We start from the raw sequence: 18,556 nt of genomic DNA, 5'->3' as shown, positions 1-18,556 counted from the left end.
ATACGCAGTGTAGAACTGATATTAACCTCCGCGAGAGTCAAGCGAAAATGAACCCGCCCACCAGGAGACGTTTTTGACCGAGCTCTTAAAAAGTCATTTATAGATTTACACGCTGCCTTTGACACGCTTACTATTTTTATTGTTTATATGAAGTCTATATCGACTATATCGTCCATTAAAATAGAGCCCTGAGGTATATATTGATATCACTTATTCCTTATGCTAAACGTTACATGTTCATTTAACAAATGGTCACGCTAACTTAGAATAGTGCTAGGCTTGTTTATTAAAGTACCCTTACGTCAACGGTCGGTGATATCTTTTTTAGGTTAGTATCACAAATTCACGTTAGAATCACATGGCTTCTGTGCGTTGGTCAAAAATATCGCACGCTTGTTTGAGCCAAATAAGCCAACTCTTGTCAAGTACATTGGCAACATCAGGCACGTCGAAATACTTTGGTGGACCTACTCGGTTATTGACTATCCTTGACTTCCCGGTTCTATAGCAGTCTTCTGCGGTATCGCTACTGCTGGGCAAATTAGGCTGCGTCAAACGTCGACTCGTCGCCTTGTAGGGCGCTGCGAGAGCCTCGACCCTCTCCGACCTAGCCTGAGGGCGCAGTAGGTTATAGGCCTATAGAAAGAAGTTGGCCGTCGCAGAGTGGTTTCGATCGTTGGTCTAGCCATCTGGTCTGAGAAGAACCTATACAGTTCTTGACACCATGTGTGACGACGATGTTGCCGCCCTGGTCGTGGATAACGGATCGGGTCTTTGCAAGGCTGGGTTCGCCGGAGATGACGCTCCCCGGGCCGTTTTTCCGTCAATTGTAGGTCGGCCGAGGCATCAGGGTGTGATGGTCGGTATGGGTCAGAAGGACTCGTACGTCGGCGATGAGGCCCAATCGAAGCGGGGTATCCTCACTCTGAAGTATCCCATCGAGCACGGTATCGTTACTAACTGGGACGATATGGAAAAGATCTGGCACCATACGTTCTATAATGAGCTGCGTATCGCCCCTGAAGAACATCCCGTGTTACTCACTGAGCCTCCCCTCAACCCTAAGGCTAACCGTGAAAAGATGACACAGATTATGTTTGAAACATTCAACACTCCCGCCATGTACGTCGCAATCCAGGCCGTGCTTTCCCTGTATGCTTCTGGTCGTACCACCGGTATTGTTCTTGACTCCGGTGATGGTGTCTCCCACACCGTGCCTATCTATGAAGGTTACGCTCTGCCCCATGCCATCCTCCGTCTCGATCTTGCCGGTCGTGATTTGACTGATTATCTTATGAAGATCCTTACTGAGCGCGGTTACTCGTTCGTGACTACGGCTGAGCGTGAGATTGTGCGTGATATTAAGGAGAAGCTGTGTTATGTCGCCCTTGACTTTGAGCAGGAAATGGCCACCGCAGCCTCTTCTTCTTCCCTTGAAAAATCATACGAACTACCTGATGGTCAGGTAATTACTATTGGTAACGAGCGCTTCCGTTGCCCAGAAGCTCTTTTCCAGCCCTCATTTATCGGCATGGAGTCGTGCGGCATTCACGAGACAACATTCAACTCGATCATGAAGTGCGACATTGATATCCGTAAAGATCTGTACGCCAACACTGTGCTCTCCGGTGGAACCACCATGTATCCCGGTATTGCTGACCGCATGCAGAAAGAGATCACTTCCCTGGCCCCATCAACCATGAAGATCAAGATTATCGCTCCCCCCGAGAGGAAATACTCCGTCTGGATCGGCGGCTCCATCCTCGCTTCTCTGTCCACCTTCCAGCAGATGTGGATCTCAAAGGAGGAATACGATGAGTCGGGCCCTGCTATCGTCCACAGGAAGTGCTTCTAAATACCTTCGTCGCGTCGCCGGATTATGGGCATTCAATAAACGGCACCATTTTCAGTCTGGCATTCTCATTCTAAGTACTTACATTTTAAGTAAGATCACCTAGGCTAAATGGATATTGTGTGCTACGTACGTTTGGAAGATTTTAATGAAGGTAACCAATTTGCATTAAAAAAAAAGTCTTTTAAAGCTTAGATTATGGCAGGTATTGTACAAGAAAGCTGACGCGAAGGTGGTGAAAAGCTTACTATTTTCGATCGATAGTTGCTTGACAAATTTAACACTATACAAATGTACTTAACGTAATTATGTACTCGTTTCATATACTGAACGTAATCTCGGAGATTGTCCTACGTTTGCAGGCAATTCGAATCAACTACACACAATCAACCATAAATTTGAACCACGTAAACACATATAGACTAATCCTAGATTAAATGCGGCCTAAGAATTGCCTTAAATTTTGCTATCTTGGTAAACCAATAAAGAACACGGTTTTCTATACATATGTATCACTACATCAATAATAGTTTGGCCTACGTGTGCTTCTAGTTAAGATGCCTTTGGAAAGGCACTCATTTTAACAAAACGCTCGAGCTGACATACACGGTGAAAGAACGTGTTAACGTTTATCGACAAGCCTGCACACACATATATTCTTTATCCTGTGACATTTTTGTCAGGTATAGGACGCTATACCTTAAGCACTTACTTCAGTTAAATCACAATTTTTCTACGACGTGGTCTGCGTGACAATATGCTCGATGGCCAGCTTTTAGAGTGATTATATCGATGCTATAATAGCAAGACGAAGTAGCCGAACAAAGTTGCTTTTGTGCTTGTTGCCACGTGTTACGAGTCTCGATGTGCACAGGCAACAGCTACGATAGAACGGAATATTAACATTTCGGTAGATGTAATATAGTAGTTTCACAGAGTGACAGGATCTGATGACCTCTTTTTCTGTGTCGAGAGATGTATGTTGGTTCAAAAATGTCCGGCTAAAAGCTATGAAAGTTTAGAGAATTACCAATATACGATTATATAGCAAACGTATGACGGCAGTTCGTACATACAAGCCCGCTTTCAACCGATTAAACAAATAACTAACTGCTAATTATATAATTGCGCCAGCTGTTTGTACGTACCAGCGATAGTCCACTAAGTCAGAGTGGCTATCAATATTAATTAGTGACTGCCGTGACTATATACAAATCAATACACCGAAGGTCTATTAAGAAGAGCAATAAAGTGTTGCTTTATTAAGATTATTAATAAATAGAATGATTATATTACCTTTTGGCCATTTACGGCCTTTAAGTACGATCGTATATTTTATGACAATAGATTTAAATAATGAATAGGTATGGTATCTATTTGAACGTCTCTATTATACAGCGTCGTACTTCATCTGTTTTTTTTTCTTGTCCCTATTTGTGGGCGTTATGGATATGGATGTTTGCTCTGTAAACTGAAACGTATCTGCTAGAAATTTATTAGAAGCAATTGTTATTGGTCCCGACCTATCTCAGTGATATAAGTACGTCCTAAGACTTTAAAAGCTAACTATATATACATATAATGTACGTCTGAACTTAGTTACCTCTCATAGTCTGCTCGTGATTGCAACGAACGGCTTTCGGCTTCAAGTGACATTTTACCGGCCTTGATAATATTTTATGGCTGAGTGAATGAAAACTAAAATTCACAGTGGATGTGTACACATTAAGTATAACATTGTCGCACAGATCGGGCTTCGCCACATCTAAAATATAGCACATATGGCACCCAAATACAATTACGTATAGAAACCTGAACCATTGATTCTTATATGAATAGCTGCTGTTATTCTATTTCAGCTTTCTACAACACGTCTCTGCTAATTGATCCTCTGTTTATCTTGGCCGACGATCATAGAGCCCCTTTGTAAAACAATACACCCAGAATTTGTCAGAAGTTCGTCAAAGCTAGATCTAGCCTTGCTTTCTGTTGCGTTCGGCCGCGAATCGAGGCTCGCCAATGAAAAATAAGACCTACTGAGACACCAGTCATTAGTTGACCTTAGCTGCTTACACAGGGCTCTTTCACTCTAGATATATATATATATATATATATATATAGCGTTTTTAGGGCTGATACATTCTTATATGTAATTATGTTTCCATTGCAAATGTATGGTATATAAAGCATTTATGCAGTAGGTAGATGTTCAGGTAAGGAACGAACGCAAATCGCGGTACCATCATCATATCAATTAGGCTGAGTTTACACGTAATATATATATACGTCGCTAGCTGTAAGGGCGTGGTATAAATGGATGGCATCGACAAAGCTTAGGTAATTTTTCTCTTGTATTCTATTATGACCAGCGATCACTCGGTGGGATAGGCTTAGGCCAGTCCAGGGGAATATTTACTGTATAAAAAATATAATAGCTACTGGGCGTTCAAGTGAGAGGTGCGCTAGTTTACGTTTTCTTTATTCGGAAAGTGTTTTTAGTATCATGCTTGTGGAAATGTTGCGTCTCCAGTAGTGCTATGTAGTTAAGAACCGCATCATTCAGTGGCTATTAACTGTATAAGGAAACACTGAGATTTTCCTAGCAGTCACTGAACATGGCTCAAATAAACAAAGGACAGATAATTATCTAGGAGAGAATCTGACCAGTCCACTTTGTATCTTAAAGTGCAGTGCGCCCGTATAACGAAGTCGCTTTGCGTCAGGTAACGCACCTCCCTTGAAAGTAACACTACATGCCCAGAAGAACATCTCTAACTACCTGCTCAACAAATGATCTTGGTCTACCTATAACGAGTATTTATGTTATAGTTGCAAGTATGATCAATTGCACACGCACCCTAAAGTCTGACCAGTTTGAACAAATGGGCTGATCTTGTAAAGTTCGATTTGCCCGTCGAAGAGTACATTTCGTAGATTGAGAGCATATGACATAGACGCTGGCTGCCACTCATGTGAAAATTTTCTCGAGATCGCAATAGGGAAACAACGAAATCAGGATCGCATATAATACTGTAGTTCTCACAAAATGTTAGTCCAGACACGTATCAGTATTTATACACAATACAATAGTGCAATAATTGAACTCTGTTATTGAATTTAGAACATAAAGAATCTTTTAACACCTGTGACGTTTCGTTTAGAAACAGTCCCAGGCTGTGCCTTTTCAAAATCTTGTTTTTGTAGAACTGACCTCCATGAGCCGGATCGATAAGCCAGCCTCATGGCCATAATTTCTAAAGCTTCGGTTCATGGAACAACATGCCAAACTTAATAGGGAATTTCTGAATAACTCGGGAGCTAATACACAGTAGTCGTGCATAAACGCTACTTGCAGACGCCCCGCTATGAACGAAGAAAAAAAATACCTTTCCCAAAACAAGACCGAAACATAACCTTGCTGTTTATATTTACAAAGGCTAATTTTGATTTGACGATTTGTTGGCAAACAATTTACTTCTTGAGGCAAGAGCTTTCTTCATGCTTGTAGAGATAGCTTTTAAGCGCGAACGCCTTTCCACATCTCCCACAAGTGAACGGCTTAGCCGATGAATGAGTTTGGATGTGCGCGCGAAGATTCGATTTATCGGCGAAGGCTTTACCGCACTGAGGGCAAGAGAACGGCTTCTCGCCAGTATGCGTCCTATCGAAGGCATAGGTTGAAACCGAATTCGTTAACTTTTTGTGTATTTGATTTCTCATATCATTGTCGTATATGATGGACTGGGAGCAGACAGACGGGTTCTTATAATCTTGTGCAATTTTGGTTGTAACAAGAAGCTATCATAATACCAGATGGAGCATGTACTATTTCTTAACGACTTCGGTCATCCACAATTACTATGAGCACAGCAGTAGCTCTTATTCAGTATACAGAAAGTAAGAGATTCCAGTTAGATTTTCAATTTGCCCCTCTTCCGTATGCTGACTGCTATCCGGGAACAAGAGCTACCTAGACTATTGAAAGTTCGATAAGGACCGTACACTTAAAGGTTACCCCCTTCATATTAAGCTTCTGATATTTACGTAAACTTATTACCGACTTGCGAAAAAAAATATACTTCTCGCTAATACAATCACACTTTACAAACTGTCAACTGTAAGACGGAAGTACATTCATCTTATCAGCTTCTAAAATAGGTTCGAAGAAATTCTTTCAGAACGTGACATATATGTAATATGGACTTGGCCAAATTGGATGGCTCAGCTCTTTTAGTCTAGGGAGGCATTTACCACCCTAGACATCAACTGATAGCACAATGGGCGGCCAACGTTGGCCAACAGTTATTCTCGTTACTCACCGAATATGTCCTTGCAAGAGCCATGGTCGTGAGAAGCGTTTCCCGCAATAGGGACATTGGCACCCAGCCCCATGAGTTCGAATATGCATCGACAGTGCAGGAAGAGATACGTACATCTGAGGAATTGCATATGGCATACGTCTGTATAAAGCATCAACTTTAGCCGATATTGACCTGTGTAATTTTGACCGATTTAGCTGATGTTGTACTGTCTTTTACTAAGTATGAGACACCTCGCTCTTTGTGGAACAGCGCAATATAACCTGCTCCTCGAACAATTTAAGCAACCCACACAATCAATGACAAATGGCATCTCACCTTCTCACAGTGGGGGCACCTACGTGCCCTCTTGCATGAGCTCTGCTTCTTGCTTCTATGTGCCTCCAGCTCAGGTACAGACTCAAAACTATCGCCGCAGTCACAACAGCTATGGCCATTATCCTCCGTGTCACCCTATAAAATAACAGAGAACGCATTGCTGGTAACCTCTCATAGATTCAATAGCCAAGAAGATCAAAGTCAGTCTGGTGTAATTTTCTCATCCAAATAATTATTGGCAACATACGTTCTTCAATCCAGCTCCAATGTGTTCCTGTGCTATGGAAAGAAACTCATTTCGTACTCCATGCTTACAATTTGTTTTATCTCTACTACTTGATTGAACGAAATGTATTCAAGCTCAGCTCTAAGTCACTTGAAAGCACTCATGGAAGTACTGAAGTGACCTACCGTGAGCTCAACCCTTAGAGGTCCCATCTTTGTACATACCTCTGTCTCCTTCATGTCAGTCTCATGAGGAGGACTTATGCAGAATTTAGAAGTTGATTCTAAAGCCCTTGACTCATCAGCAGGACTTGAAGTCACACTAACGTCACGCTCCTTTAAATGAGGAGCTGTATCAGGATCATTATCTCGAAGGGCCTTTCGAGCAGCGCGAACTTGTTCTAAAAGTGCATCCATCATTGACCCACGCTTCAATGAATTTTCAATTGCCTGCACCTGTAGAGAGTCATCCACTGTGCCTACTTCGCTCGCTGTTGGAGGCGGCAAAATGCTCTCTACCTGGGGGACTTCAATTGATCCTTGGCCTGGCAGTTTCTTAGCGGTGTCGCCTTCTTGCATATTTAAAGGGTGCGTGTGCACGTACCGGTCCTGTCTAGGTGGCTCTAACGCCATAAACGGGAAACGATGAAAATTAACTGAAAGTGCTTGCATGTTACTGGAAGCCTGCATTGTCGGATGATACAGTTGAGGAACTACGCAATCTCCGCTCGAATCACTGCGAGGGCTCATTGCTGCTGGTTGGAGATCTAAATATAAAGGACAATAACAGAAGAACCATATAATAAGATGCCACTGTACACGAAAAGGTTAATAAGCAGACACACTGTTTATTTAACAAGATCTTTCTTTTTTTTTTACCTATGATTACCTAAGCCATATGCTCCGGCAGAATCGTACATCTTGATTCGATGCGAAATGGCATTCTTAGTTGAGTGGTACTGTGGAAAAAGATGTAGGCGGGCTGGTATTTTTTGGCCTACGATGATATCATTGTATTCGAGTAACGCGCTTGAAAGTTTACATTTTTATTATTTGCTTTTACTCTCGATTTATATGCAAACTGAGCCTTTAAATTGCTTATTAATTGTATTAAAGCATTGTAATATTCGATTTTAGTATAGTATACGTTTAAAAAAAGTCAATTCCTACATAGGTACTTCGGCTTTATTCTAAACAGTCTACGAACGAAACAACCAAATATAAATAAATAATCCGAATCTTCTCTCGCGAATCATGCCCAAGCTACTACGCCAGCCTTTTCGCGAAACGCTAGCTGAGAATAGTACCGCGATGTGTAATAGTTTGGAGTCGATGAGTTCGGCCTAACTGAGAGACAGCTCGAGACGCGCTCGAGCTTACCAACATCACCAAAAGTCGCCACGAGCCACAGGCATAAATTGCCCTCGAAATCTTTCATTTTTTGCACATCTGGTAACCACCTCTAGCGGGAACCCGCTACTAGTGAAGATAACAGCGTCTAAACGGAGCTCTAACTGATGTACACGCTTTACTATGGTCACGATTACGGAGTTGCCTAGATCTAGAGCATCCGGTTGGTCATTTCCGCCGTCCAGATCTTTCGTTGCCCGAATCAAATGCTTGGTAGACAGTGCTGTCGCTCGGGTCACCTCGAGGTCATTTCTTGTTAGATATGCGTTTAGTAGCGAGTTGAAAAGATGAAGGAACCAACCCCGTCTAGAGTCGAACATAACCATGTTCGACTTTGCTGTTTGGCGACGCATTGGGATATGAAGATTTACACCGGCCGATCTAGCGGGAAGATCAAGTTCACTCGAAAATCGAAAGTGTTTGCAGCGCCGCCGACCAGAGTGAGAAGGATAGCCTTAGATAGTAAGAGTACTTTCTTTGATTCGTCGTTTGCGATCCTTTAAATATTCTGCCTTAGGGACGTAAAAGGATCCAGAATAGCGAAAGCAGCAGTCGGCTTGAAACGAACGGACTTCCGTTACAGGGCAAAGGCTACCACGACGGCTATAAACGATAAAACAATAACAATTACTAAACGAACTCCTCGAGACAACGCGAGCCACGTAAGATACTACTGGTAGATGCTCCTTGATCTTGGCACGCGAACGCTCTCAAGCAGATAGTAGTTATACAGGTTAGTACCGGAAGAAAATAAGGACCGCAAACTGATTAAAGACAAACAAAACTACACACAAATCACGTTCACACTAAAGCTATAAGAATATACTCAACAATGCATTGTTTCGAGAGGTAACAATTCATATGACAATAAATTGATAGCCTCGCAGGTCTGCTCGTCATAGAGCAAATAAAAGTACACGGAGTAAAAGAAAATACCAAGCAGCACATTAAGGGGCAGTTTATAGGGGAAGCCCTTCGGCCACGTAAATACAATCTGGTTAGGAATTGCCCTTAATTTGTTCCAATAGAAAACATTATTAGCGTTCAAAAAGCTCGACCGTGGCAATCAATTAATTGCATCTTGCTTTTCTTATTGCCGTCAAAATATAAATAACAATGACCTTCTGCTGTTGTATGGTAAGATAGTAGTAAGACTTTGACGTCATCATCGATATGTACTGAATTACGTTAGCTTGAAAATAAATAAGCCAAATTTTAGATTAGCAAAGTTGTGCTGAGCTCAGCTCTTTAAACATAGTTGTCTTTTTTCATCTCTTTCTTTAATCAGAAATATTATAAGATGTTATGTTGTTAGAAACGAACCTGGCTAACTTTGAACTTCGAATGATAGTTTTTAAGATGTGTTAGAGGTGCTTTCCTTTTTTTACCGATATTCGGATATGTTTTTCCAGTAGCTATCTGTTTAGGGTACGAAAAGCCCCATAATTTCACGGAAATAGATTGCAAAAATAATCCAGTTTAATCTAGCGTTGGATAGAATAAGTTAAAGAATAAGCTAGCTGGAATTTTCAGCGTCCGAGTTATAATTCTATAACGCGTTACATGTGAAAGGCCAGTGGGACTGACCGAGCTCTTACAGAACAAGCTCGGCTTTCGTCTAAAGTCTCTTTGATCGGGGCAACGCGTTCTCGTCCTCGGGTCCGGACATGTCGTTGCTTCCTCGCTAGTCTTCAACACTTCACTCTCCGTTCCTACCATTTCCGTACTCTGCTTTGGCTTAATACCTTTTAGCTTAATATCTTTACCTATCACTGATGAGTTTCCGTGACGCACCCTTCGAGGAATAAGAACTTGGGTACTAAGCGTCGACTTTTTAAGACTCAAAGGTTCCTGAAATAAGTTCTCCTGGAGGAAATTTCATTAGTTTTCGCTGACAAATTTCTTAAAAGACTGAAATATTGACCAAGAAAATTTCGTTTCCTAGTGGCGCATAGTTGGAAACACTTCGAAATCTTCTTGTATCAGCCTAATATGAAGATTTCGCATGCTTCAAGGAAGTTGATTAATATTTATACCTTAACGCTTCAGATGTCGTCTTGCAAACGAAAATCAGGTTTACGCAAAGATTGTTGTTTCAATTATACATAATAGTTTAAAAAAGTTTGGCCTATAAGAATACGCTTGAAACGAGTCGTTGATACCGCAGTACGGGATACGTTAGGGAATCTCAACTTATCGCCGCAACAACTGGGCTCGTTGTATGGCACCATCAAGCCTTCACTGCAGAAAGGTCTCGGTGCTAAAAGAACAGTTGCAGTGCAATATTAATTGGGATGCAAATAATCTCATACGATACAAATACCTAATTGAATCAAACAGCAGGGTTGTTACCTATGGGTATTCTCACGAGTATCGTACTTAGGTAACCATATGACGTAAACTTTAGATAGGAGGTTTTATCAAGTGATGTTCATTATGCTGAATGACTTATTATAACTGACGCTAGATAAATCAGCTTGGACAGCGTGATTCTGGATATTCTTGGATTCGGGACAGTAAGATGCTGGCATAACGTATTCGAAGCTTTGAGGTCACTAACAGAAAAGCATGATGAACTGAGCCTCCCAAGAGTCATCATTCCAGACTCGCTTCGTTTATGCGACATAACCCAACTTGACACCTTTCAAAGATTTTTATATATCAGCTGACTACACGCGGAACTTTTCACCTGAGCAAATGATGAATTTTTTCAAAGGGAGTAATGAATTTAGAGAACAAATCATTTTCGGCTGCCTGTCGATAACCAAAGAAAATTGTACATATTTCGTCATGTTCTATGATTCATCATTATTGCCTATAGGCCGGCATCTTTTAACCAAGAATATCTTGAAACGGCTGGTTCCTACGCGACACGCATCGAACTGTTTACCCATTATTAGCTGGCAAATACGTTACCTACTAGGGTACCATGAGGATAATATTTATCCAACCATTAACCCAAATTACCTTAAGGTGTCAAGATCGATATATGGGATGAACCATAGTTGACATGACTCTTCTAAGGAGCCCTCTTTTTATTTTTAAAATACACGAGCCCAAGTCTCGACAGAGTCCTAATTACGCATAAATAAAGAACCAGCGGTCTACCATAAGTTTTGTTTGATTTAATTGTATACAGAAATCTTTATTAAAATCATCCAGGACTTCGGATCGACTAAAATATATTGTAACGCTTACTGAACCTAACCTATGCTAAAGAGTGAAAATACTAACGACTTCTGGTTCGGACCGAAAGCTCGTTGCAGAGCGCCGTTACGCGACGGTATCTGGGAGACGTATTCAGAAGTGAACTATGTAATGATTATTGGCAATGCATTAATGCCATAACTTTCCCTTAGCGACAGGTACCAGGTACATGTAGGTGTAGATTTAACGCCTAATGTCTGGGCAGGGCAATTGATACAATAACTATAAGGAAAAATTTGCATGCGTGTGGGCTTCTCACCCAGACATGAGCAAAGCTCTTGATCTGGTACCTCATTCACGTTTATTTTCTACAGATTATATGTAACACAGACGACAAGGTGTTTATTGTGCACATATAGGGAAGAGCGAACAGCCTCGTCAATCGGCGCCGCAGTCGACCTTCTCCGGTCCAGACAGAACAGATCGACGGCTGGATAGTACAAACGTCATTCTCTGCGGTTTACTTGTGGGTGTTCATGCTGTGTAACTCACAGATCGGCCCATGTAAACAGGTTCCATTGTAAACACATCGGCCGTGCTTGCTGAATACAGTGTGGCAGAGGACCCTCGGAATAGATGTACAGTATGCGATGACTGCCTAACGCGAAGATGTGGCTAATAATCTAAACCATATGGGGGGGGCCTCACCCCAATAACTGCACCCACTAGTCTATTACATGTTGACAACGTGCAGTATGTACGTTGAAGCTGCCATTGAACCCCATCCTCTGCAGTAAAACAACGATGTATCGGATGACCAATATCAAAAGAAACTGTTACCACTAAAGAAACAAAAATGCCGATTATTACGAACCTTGTCTGTCAGGGGAAACGTTTCTAATAGCTCATAAGATTGTACATAATTCCATGAAACTAACAATTCGAAGTTTTGTACATGCGCCTTTCAGACCGGAAATTGTACTTGTTTGTTAAACACTCTGTTATAAGGTCCTGTAGTACGAAATAATAACAAAAAAAATATAGATCTTAAATCGCTTTTTTTTCGAGATACTTCACATCAAGTTTAGGAGGGGAAGCGCCACGGTACTTCACATGAATTAAAATGCTACCGATCTCGATTTAAAAAAAAAAACAACCATAATGCTGTTCGATACATTACAATATATAGAAAGACAAAAAACAATTACTTCATAAGGTGCGTAATAAAATAATGAAATTGCTAATTTCAGCTGAGCAACCAAGCCTCTGTTTCTTCTATGACGATTAATTTCACATCTAAATTGTTAAGAAAAAGGGATTTTATATGCTACAGAGGGAATATATGGAGATTTTTTACACACATCTCAAAAAAACTCCAACTGCTGCACGGATTGCCTTTCAGGTCTATTATGTGATCACCTTCTTCCACGACATGGATTTAGACGGAGTTTTCTTACAGCTACAAAGTACTCGTTGATGATAACATGATGGTTGGAAAATGCTCATATATTTTGGTTGGCCGTGATTAAACCTCAGTTAATTGCAAGTGTCAGTGCAAGACTTTTGAATTAATCTATTTTGGTTATTCTGCCTACCGCTAACGCTACATAAATAGTGTGTAGATAAAGAATTTTAACACACGACTCAGAAAAGATTCCGACGCAAAAGTTTTATATCATAGGCGTTAATCGACGAAGCTCACCTGTGAAACTTTTTGCAGAAGTCGCTGAATCATAGCCTCCAAGAGCATCATCATCTTCATGCCACACTTCGGGGTGGCTCTTCGATAAGCTGAATGATGGGAGCTCTCCAGAGGGTCCAAGGCAAATCTCTGCCTCTAGACCTTCGACATCAAGAGCTCCCATTTCCTCAGCAGCATGTCGGAGTGCCAATCGCCATTTATGCTTGTAGCGTCGATGACACAAAAGAAATGAACGTGGCATTTTGCTGGATCTGCACTTTACGAAGACACAGCTTTAAAATTTGTTCGGCACTTTTTTGAAAATCATTTTAATAAATTTCGTTAGAGTTCACACGTTAATCTGAGCAATTTATGCGTTCATTCGGACAAGTCGATTTCGTGCAGAAACAATTCTTTGCATCTCAGTTCATTAGGTCTTTGGCTTTAGAGGTTACAACTATCCCGACTGTCACTGTCCTCTATTTCTAATTGTGGCTTTCTCTACTCGACCTTCTTTAGGTTACGATGGGCGCCCTGTCGACACCCAGCCGGAGCCAAAGTTGGTCTCGGAGTGAGTGTCTCTCTGGCGTTCGGATCAGTACCGTATCGGTACATGCGTAAGGCACACACAGCGCGCAGCCGCTGCGGAATTGTCGGATGGAGGACTCGGTTTGGTAGATGAGACAGTGAGTTCGGCGCGCCTTATTTACTTCTACGCTACTCTCTCCACTGTTGCGGAGGTGCTACCGTTCAGGACCAGCCGCTACAGCATTGAACACGGCTACCATGAGCATTTCTGTCTGCTGAGTATGAAAAGGAATTCGTGGAGGAGACCATCAAGAGGGAAGGGCGAGCCTGCTTCTGCCGTTACTGGGGCCGTCGCACGGAGACCACTGCTGGGCGCCGACCAGCCGACGGTGGAGAAAATCCAAGTCCGAGAAGACTCTTCGTTTAGTCGGAGTGACAACGAGACACGGGGAGACTTCTGCATTTGAGCTAGAGTATCCTTGCCGCCATGTGTTCATCATACTGATTTCTTCAGTCGCTGGTTGAATTCTCCGAGTAGCTTATCCGAAGCACAGCAACAACATCTTAGTAATTGCAATAGTTGATACAGAGCAAGCCTCATATGAAGTCTGCGCTAACTTTAGTAGTCGATGAACGAAACGCACGCAGAGAGGGTAATTACTAAATTGCATCCTGCGACGCGTTTTCTATGGGATTAGAAACCCGTTCTGCCCAAATTTCAAAAATCGTTTTAAGTACGGCAGACAGATGCGTCGAGGCTGATTTTCGTGTGTTAGATTTTTTCCCTGCTAAAAGAAAACGTTTACAGTAACGCATCCGGGTGTAACAAGAATACGATGGCTCTTTTTTTACTCTACGTGTAGCATTACAGGAGCTTTGCTTAAAATTTTATCCAAATAATTTAGGCAACCAAAGATTATAAAGATAAACATCTTCGGCAACCGAGACGTTCGACAGTTAAAGCTTGATTATCCCTGTATTTAGATAGATCTTTTATAATCGTTACCTAATTGATGAGCTAGTTAGAAGTTCTAATTTTTCCATGTGTGAGTTGGTCGAACAACTGATCTAATGGCTACTGAGACACCCTATCCTTATTGGTTTTTTAACAGAGAAATCAAGCTTCGACCACAAAGCCCTCTTTACATCTCCACTAACGAAGAGTTAAAACTTAAATTGATAACTTGAAAAAAGTGCATTTTTTGGACGCGTCTGTCTCTGTCAGAAATGAGTGGGACATACGACAACGTTTTCTGTGTAACCCATAACATAGAAAAGCAAAAAGGAAAGAACTACATGTCTCATGTAACTGAAAACTTTTTCCATATTGTCACAATAGATGACTGTCTATCCCACAATGTACAAAATAGCTTGGTACACTATTCCGTGTGATTTAGTCAGCCTATTTTAATCACTTACTGTTCTGGAGTAACTAAGCGCAACTATCCTCTGAATGGATGAGTAATCATTTCGAATAATTGCGCCTTTCGGAATACTGATCTCCTGCAGACTCGCCATGCGTCCGTGATCTGCCTCGAAACTGAGTCGGCCGAATTTTGTAAATGCACGGATTAGCCGAATGTAGAGTAGACGCAAAATGATGGTGGACCTTCCGTGAAGCATTACAAGCGCAGTACGATTGCCTATCTTGCCAAGCGGTCCACCAGTCTCATTTCTTTGTAAAGTTCTGCCAGTGGCTATGGCGGTGAATGCGACGGTATGTAGCTAGAAAGAAAAAAAAAAACAAAAAGACGAAAGAGCAAGAAACGAAAGAATCATTATTGGCCAAAACAAACCGATAACAATATGTAAATCATAAAGTGGTTTGCCCCCGCCGGCAAGAGTATATGCCAGAGGTAGTGACCGGCAAAATGGTTCACCGGTCTTTGCGTATATCGTTTCATTGGACATAGATAGTAAGAGGGCTTACGTGTTAGTTTATTCTAATGCTGTATGCTGGCCTTTAATCCTATTGCGTCCTATGATGCATATACGCTGCGTATGACTTTATATTTCGATACCAGCTTGCAATTTGATTCTTAATTATATGTAAATGTATTTTTTACGACTGAGCTTAAGATGAAGCGCTTGTTGTTGAGTCCGTGCTCGCTATCTACGACCAGCTATACAAAGTTTTCAGTAGTTTAATTAATAGCTAGACAAACCTTTGGATAATATCATACTGATAATTGTTCCGCGCATTAACCGTGTTCGTGAGCGAAGTCCGTGCGTTCTGTATTGCGGACTGCCTAGACAGAGGACAATATTACAATCCTATAAACACATCGCTAATGTCAAATAACCAGTGTTACACCCCTAAGGTTCTGCAAAGCCGGCACGACCACTATTCGTTCGCTGATTGAAGTGACAGAATCCTTCTAAGATTTCCTCTTGCAGCGCACCTGGTGGAACCTGGTGGTCGCTTGAGGCCCTGTTCTAGGCTACTCAAATACCTAATCACGCACGCACGCACGCACGCACGCAGGCAGGCGAACGGCTATGTAGAGAGACGTTAGCACGAACGCACTCGTCCTCATCCTCCCTTACTCCCACTTGTCTTCTAGTCGTACGAAGCAGCCGCCACCGGAGAAACATTTGTCACTACACGCATGAAATCCACCGTTAGATGGAACCAGAGCCTAGGGAATATATTCATTTGAGTGATCTGACCGATTTATAAACGAGTTGCGGTTACAATCAGCTTTGTCCAACGTACTCCAAGCAACTTTGGGGTACATATCGCACCACTCTATAACAATATGCAAATGTATCCGGTCACAGTCAAGTCAAATTCATTATGTTCACGTATCATTAGACTAATCTAAATGTTACAGCTTGAATTACGTTTAAATCCTAGTTTTTAGGTGTAAAAGGTTTCCACTTGCGTAAAGAAGACATTCCACTTCCAGCATAACTATAATATAATGTACTTTGTTTTTGTGCTGTTAGTAGCGCCTCCTATTTGCAGCGTGGTTTCCTGCTCTTCTCGTGCCCTATTTATAAATACAGTCACTGTTTTCTGTCGTTCCTTTGTCTCTGTCGCTTTTTCTATCGCAAGTGGAGTTTTCAACAATTCGGCAATGAGACGGCAGCGTCGCCGCCTGCCATCCTAGCACTTTTGGCCGCAGAAGGCACGCTAAACCTAGAAAAAGCTCATCTTTGTTGACGCGTCTTCGCTGTTGCGTGCATAGTCTCAAAAACAGTGCTAAGCGTAGCAGCCGCAACTATTGCTGGGTCTTCATAATGTTATGCTTTTATTATTTCGACTTGCCCTGCTTTGCTTTAATAGTCTCGAGCCCCTTGTTGTAGCGAGGAAGAGCCACACATAACGGCTGTTGCTTCCTCGTCGTTTTGCCCGTCATCCAGTTTGTGCTATGTAACCCACTGGCTGGAAAGGAAACAGGGCTTGTTCAGAGCTAGCTTGGCCGTATGCCCTATTGCAGCGCGGGGCGTTCCGATACGTCGACTCGGGTTCGCTCCGTTTTTCGTTGTGAGTTACTCACTCGTCTGCATAATAGCGCTGCTATCGCTACTGCTGCGTAACCGGCTGCGACGGTCTCGATCGTAGCGCAGCATCGCTCCTACAAAAGCGTTGAGTCATCACGACCCTATCCGAGTCTTCGTGCTACTCTGTCTCGAATCGTTCATGGAGAGGCAAACGCTCGCTCGTATGCACGAAAGTCGGCGTCCGAGCGTTAGAAGCACAGTGCCTATTTACTATAATTCTACCACCACATATAACTTGGTGGTCGTTCGTTTTCCGTTCAGCCAAATTTGGAAACGGGGCCTCCCTCTGCGATTCCGACTCCGGCCCGCAAACCAGTCGCGTCGTCTAAGAGAAAGAGTGAGAGCCAGGAAAAGGGAGAGAGAGAGAGAGAGAGAGAGAGTGAACGCACCGAAAAACAGTGAAAGAAGATGCAGAAGCGACCGGGCCAATAGAATCAGCGTGACACTGCCGACCAGCTCAGCTAGCCCACACGAGTAGCGAACAACAGCCGCTGTCTGTCTGCGCAAGCGTCACGAAGGAGCTTACAGCAAACAGTTTGAGATGAACTCAGCGAGTGGTATCAGCAGCAGAGAGAGAGAGAGATGGGGGAAAGCTATATATAAAGAGAATAACATTAAGAGCGAAAAAAAGGTCCTTTTCGTCCTACTTTTCGTGTGCCTAGCTAGTCAGTGAAAGTAAGCGTGGAAGGGGCGGACGAAGGTGCATAAAGTCATTCGGGTAGCAGCGTAGTACACGATTCAAACGAAATGGCCATGACATTACGGCGACAGTAGGAGCGGATAATCACGGATGAGCATCCGGAGGATCCGGAACCTTACGAGTACATATCTATGCGCGTAATCTTTCGTTCACCTTTCACTCTCCCTATACTCTAATACACTAGCTACGTGCGACTCTATGAACAACGTATGCTAAGTTGCAGCATCGAATGGCGACACTATACAGGAAAGCAGGCGAGATAGGAAATCTGTCGGTGGTTGACGGGGAACGCTGGCCACGGAACACCGTGCGAACAAAGAAGGCCACAAGAACAGATCATACGATCGATGGACATACGCGCATATTATTACATATCTGAGCAGTCACACCGTAGTTTTTAGCTATTCGTATAGCAGCTAATAACGTGGCGTTTCGTTGTACAAAAGCCTTTCTAGATAATCTCAAACTGTTCGTGATGAACGACAATTGTTCATTTGCGCTAAACCTATTCTGTTTTTGCTGTTATTGCGACTCAGATTCAGAGTCTGCTATCGGAACTATTTGAAAAAAATGCATACGGAAATGTTCGATCGATCTTCCACGTCGCTGCAGCACGGCTGATGCCTGTACCATTGTAAATAACTAATAGTTATTTTTGTCGCCTTGCCAAGATACAATTTCTATAAGTTAACCTTGTTTGACAGTGGCAAAACTGGCTTGAAGTTAATTCTCTCTCATATTCCGGAAATGATCTGTTAACTTAGAAAACCTTCAAACGATTAATTTGAACTAGCAAACCTAGCGTCATTGGTTTTTTTCCTAGCAAGGAACAACAGAAACCCACTCGACGAAGCATTATTTATTTAAAA

At 42.3% G+C, this 18,556-nt stretch overlaps 2 protein-coding genes across 3 annotated transcripts; one reads left to right on the top strand and one right to left on the bottom strand.

Annotated features, from left to right (window-relative positions):
* The first annotated feature begins 645 nt into the window (after positions 1 to 645).
* LOC111246371 (actin 403-like) lies at positions 646 to 1,909 on the top strand. The gene has a single exon (XM_022795855.2). The coding sequence runs from the start codon at positions 725 to 727 to the stop codon at positions 1,853 to 1,855; it is 1,131 nt and encodes a 376-aa protein (XP_022651590.1). The 5' UTR covers positions 646 to 724; the 3' UTR covers positions 1,856 to 1,909.
* Positions 1,910 to 3,086: 1,177 nt separating this feature from the next.
* LOC111246366 (uncharacterized) lies at positions 3,087 to 15,196 on the bottom strand. Of its 2 annotated transcripts, XM_086985201.1 has the most exons (6): positions 14,900 to 15,196; positions 12,974 to 14,018; positions 6,940 to 7,481; positions 6,490 to 6,624; positions 6,172 to 6,287; positions 3,087 to 5,513 (listed from the first exon to the last, which is right to left on the bottom strand). In XM_086985201.1, the coding sequence occupies exons 2-6, from the start codon at positions 13,212 to 13,214 to the stop codon at positions 5,324 to 5,326; spliced, it is 1,224 nt and encodes a 407-aa protein (XP_086841327.1). In that variant the 5' UTR covers positions 13,215 to 14,018; positions 14,900 to 15,196; the 3' UTR covers positions 3,087 to 5,323. The 2 variants fall into 2 exon arrangements, with proteins under 2 accessions (XP_086841327.1, XP_022651585.1); XM_022795850.2 differs by lacking the exon at positions 14,900 to 15,196 and having other exon boundaries at positions 12,974 to 14,806.
* Between the last annotated feature and the right edge of the window lie 3,360 nt (positions 15,197 to 18,556).

The sequence above is a fragment of the Varroa destructor genome, unplaced genomic scaffold (genome assembly GCF_002443255.2).
Source record: "Varroa destructor unplaced genomic scaffold, Vdes_3.0 BEIS01000003.1, whole genome shotgun sequence".
Lineage (NCBI taxonomy): Eukaryota > Metazoa > Arthropoda > Arachnida > Mesostigmata > Varroidae > Varroa > Varroa destructor.
Note: the sequence above shows the minus strand (reverse complement) of the source record. Positions and strands in the feature narration are given on the sequence as shown.